The following is a 2,118-nucleotide window of genomic DNA, read 5'->3' as shown; positions in this document are numbered from 1 at the left end:
ACACACACACACACACACACATATATATATATATGTATATATGTATATATATATATACATACACACACACACACACATATATATATATACCTAAATCTGAATAAACGAACCGCTTGATGTATCTGCTATGGAATCGCAATGTCGAATCCATTCTAGCCTTGGGCAACAACAAAAGCATAGAACATGCCTTTCAATGCGTGACTATGAGGTGACTATAGCTGGTGGGTTTATGGTTTAGGGTTTAGGATATTTCGGTTGCAGTTGCCGTCGCGTACTACCACAGCTTATTGATAAGCATCACAGTCACAGCAGAGGACGACGGGTGCAGACAGCCAACACAGACGTAGACGACCTACTTAGACACTCGCACCTTATGATTGATTATCTTGGCTGGGTATAGACATGCCTGGAACATCGGCTCATTTTAGTAGATAGGAAAAGGCAACGCTGCCTGGATATATCCATTCCTGGATAAATGGCCACACTTACGTTCCACGGGTAAGCAATACACATATATTCCAGGTTAATTGGCCACACTTACGTTTTATGAGTACACACTACACACAATTATGATTAATAGGCCACACTTACGTTCCACGAGTACACAATACACAATCCTGGTTAATAGGCCACACTTACGTTCCATGAGTATACATTACACACAATTATGATTAGTAGGCCACACTTACCTTCCATGAGTACACAAAACACACAATCCTGGTTAATTGGCCACACTTACGTTCCCTGGATTCGGTGTAGCTCATTGAGTATGCTCAGCATCAACATAGTCTTCCCACTGCCCACTCCGCCCACCACCGCCACCAATTCGCCCGCGCAAACGGTCAGATCAATCCGCCGCAACGCAAAGACAGGCGGCGAGTCTGTCAAGTTACTCCCACTCCCACTCCTACTCTTAGCTCCGGCTCCTTGCGACTCGCTATATCTACATAAACCACCGCTGTTCGTAGCCTTGCGGTGATCAGCTGTGGTTGCGTCTCTGCTGCTGACTTCGTAACATCCCTTAGTCAACACCGTGTCTCCCAGCCCCGCCTTAGCCTTAGCCTTCTCACTCTCCCTGTTCTCGGGTATCTGCGTCTCCGTATTCAGGCATACATCCATGTGCGTGGGTGTATGTGTGGGTGTGTCTATGTGTGTGTCTATGCGTGTGGGTGTATGTATGGGTGTATGCGTGGGTGTGTCTATGTGTGTGTCTATGCGTGTGGGTGTATGTATAGGTGTATGCGTGGGTGTGTCTGTGTGTGCATGTGTGTGTGGTTCACTCCCACCGTGTGTGTCTGCATCTAAATCTAATACCGTAACCGTACTGTGCATTTCCGCGTCTCTATCTCCGCCTGGTCTGAGAGTCGCCTGTGAAGACCCCTCTCCCGTGTGCACTCCTTCCCATATACCGCTCTGCCTTATATCGCACTGCCATATGCCTACCTGGTGTGCGAGTGGGTGTTTGCGTGGTGTGCTGTTCGCACTCTGTTCACCTGTCCTTGACACGTAACCACTGTCGCCAGCTACGGCAGATAAGGGAATACTCTGTTGTTCGTATATGGGTGAGGATGAATTTATAGACGTTCGTCTGGGCCTTAACCCCACCACGGCAGAAAAACCTTGGTTTTTTTGCGACCCCACCACGGAGGAAAACCCTCTGCTTTTCTGCGTCATCTCACTACTTGCGATATCCGAATAGCTGATATCTAGATTCACCGAGTCATTGGCCCGTGAAGTGTTGTGTATATTCCGAGACGAACCACCGACTGGTCTGATTACGGCGTCGGATTGTCCTATTTTCGGGTCTGATTGTCCTATGATCGGGTCTGATTTGTATGGCCCAGAGTCCGATTTCCCCGTCACCGAATGTGTAGGTGGGGCTATTTGGCCCACGGCGTCGGTGAGGACCGTCAACTGGGTATCCTCTACGAAATGACTGCTCAACTCAGAAACGTCTGAGCTCAACCGCTGCAAATGTAATGGCTGGGACTTAGCAAAGTCTGGGAAGGGACGATACACATGATACGACACGACACATGACACGACATATGACACGACACATGAACTTGAGGTCTTGAACACGAGTGCTTGTATTATGTTATCAAATATAGCAGGAGG

General features: G+C 48.1%; 1 protein-coding gene across 1 annotated transcript; it reads right to left on the bottom strand.

The window, feature by feature from the left end:
* Positions 1 to 735: 735 nt before the first annotated feature.
* On the bottom strand, positions 736 to 2,000 carry SARC_14781 (hypothetical protein; the record flags this gene model as incomplete). The annotated part of the gene is made up of 1 exon (XM_014291087.1): positions 736 to 2,000. A coding segment is annotated over one exon (1,265 nt), but the record flags the coding sequence as incomplete, so codon positions are not given.
* Positions 2,001 to 2,118: the final 118 nt, after the last annotated feature.

The sequence above is a fragment of the Sphaeroforma arctica genome (assembly GCF_001186125.1).
Source record: "Sphaeroforma arctica JP610 unplaced genomic scaffold supercont1.5096, whole genome shotgun sequence".
In the NCBI taxonomy this organism is placed as follows: domain Eukaryota; class Ichthyosporea; order Ichthyophonida; genus Sphaeroforma; species Sphaeroforma arctica.
Note: the sequence above shows the minus strand (reverse complement) of the source record. Positions and strands in the feature narration are given on the sequence as shown.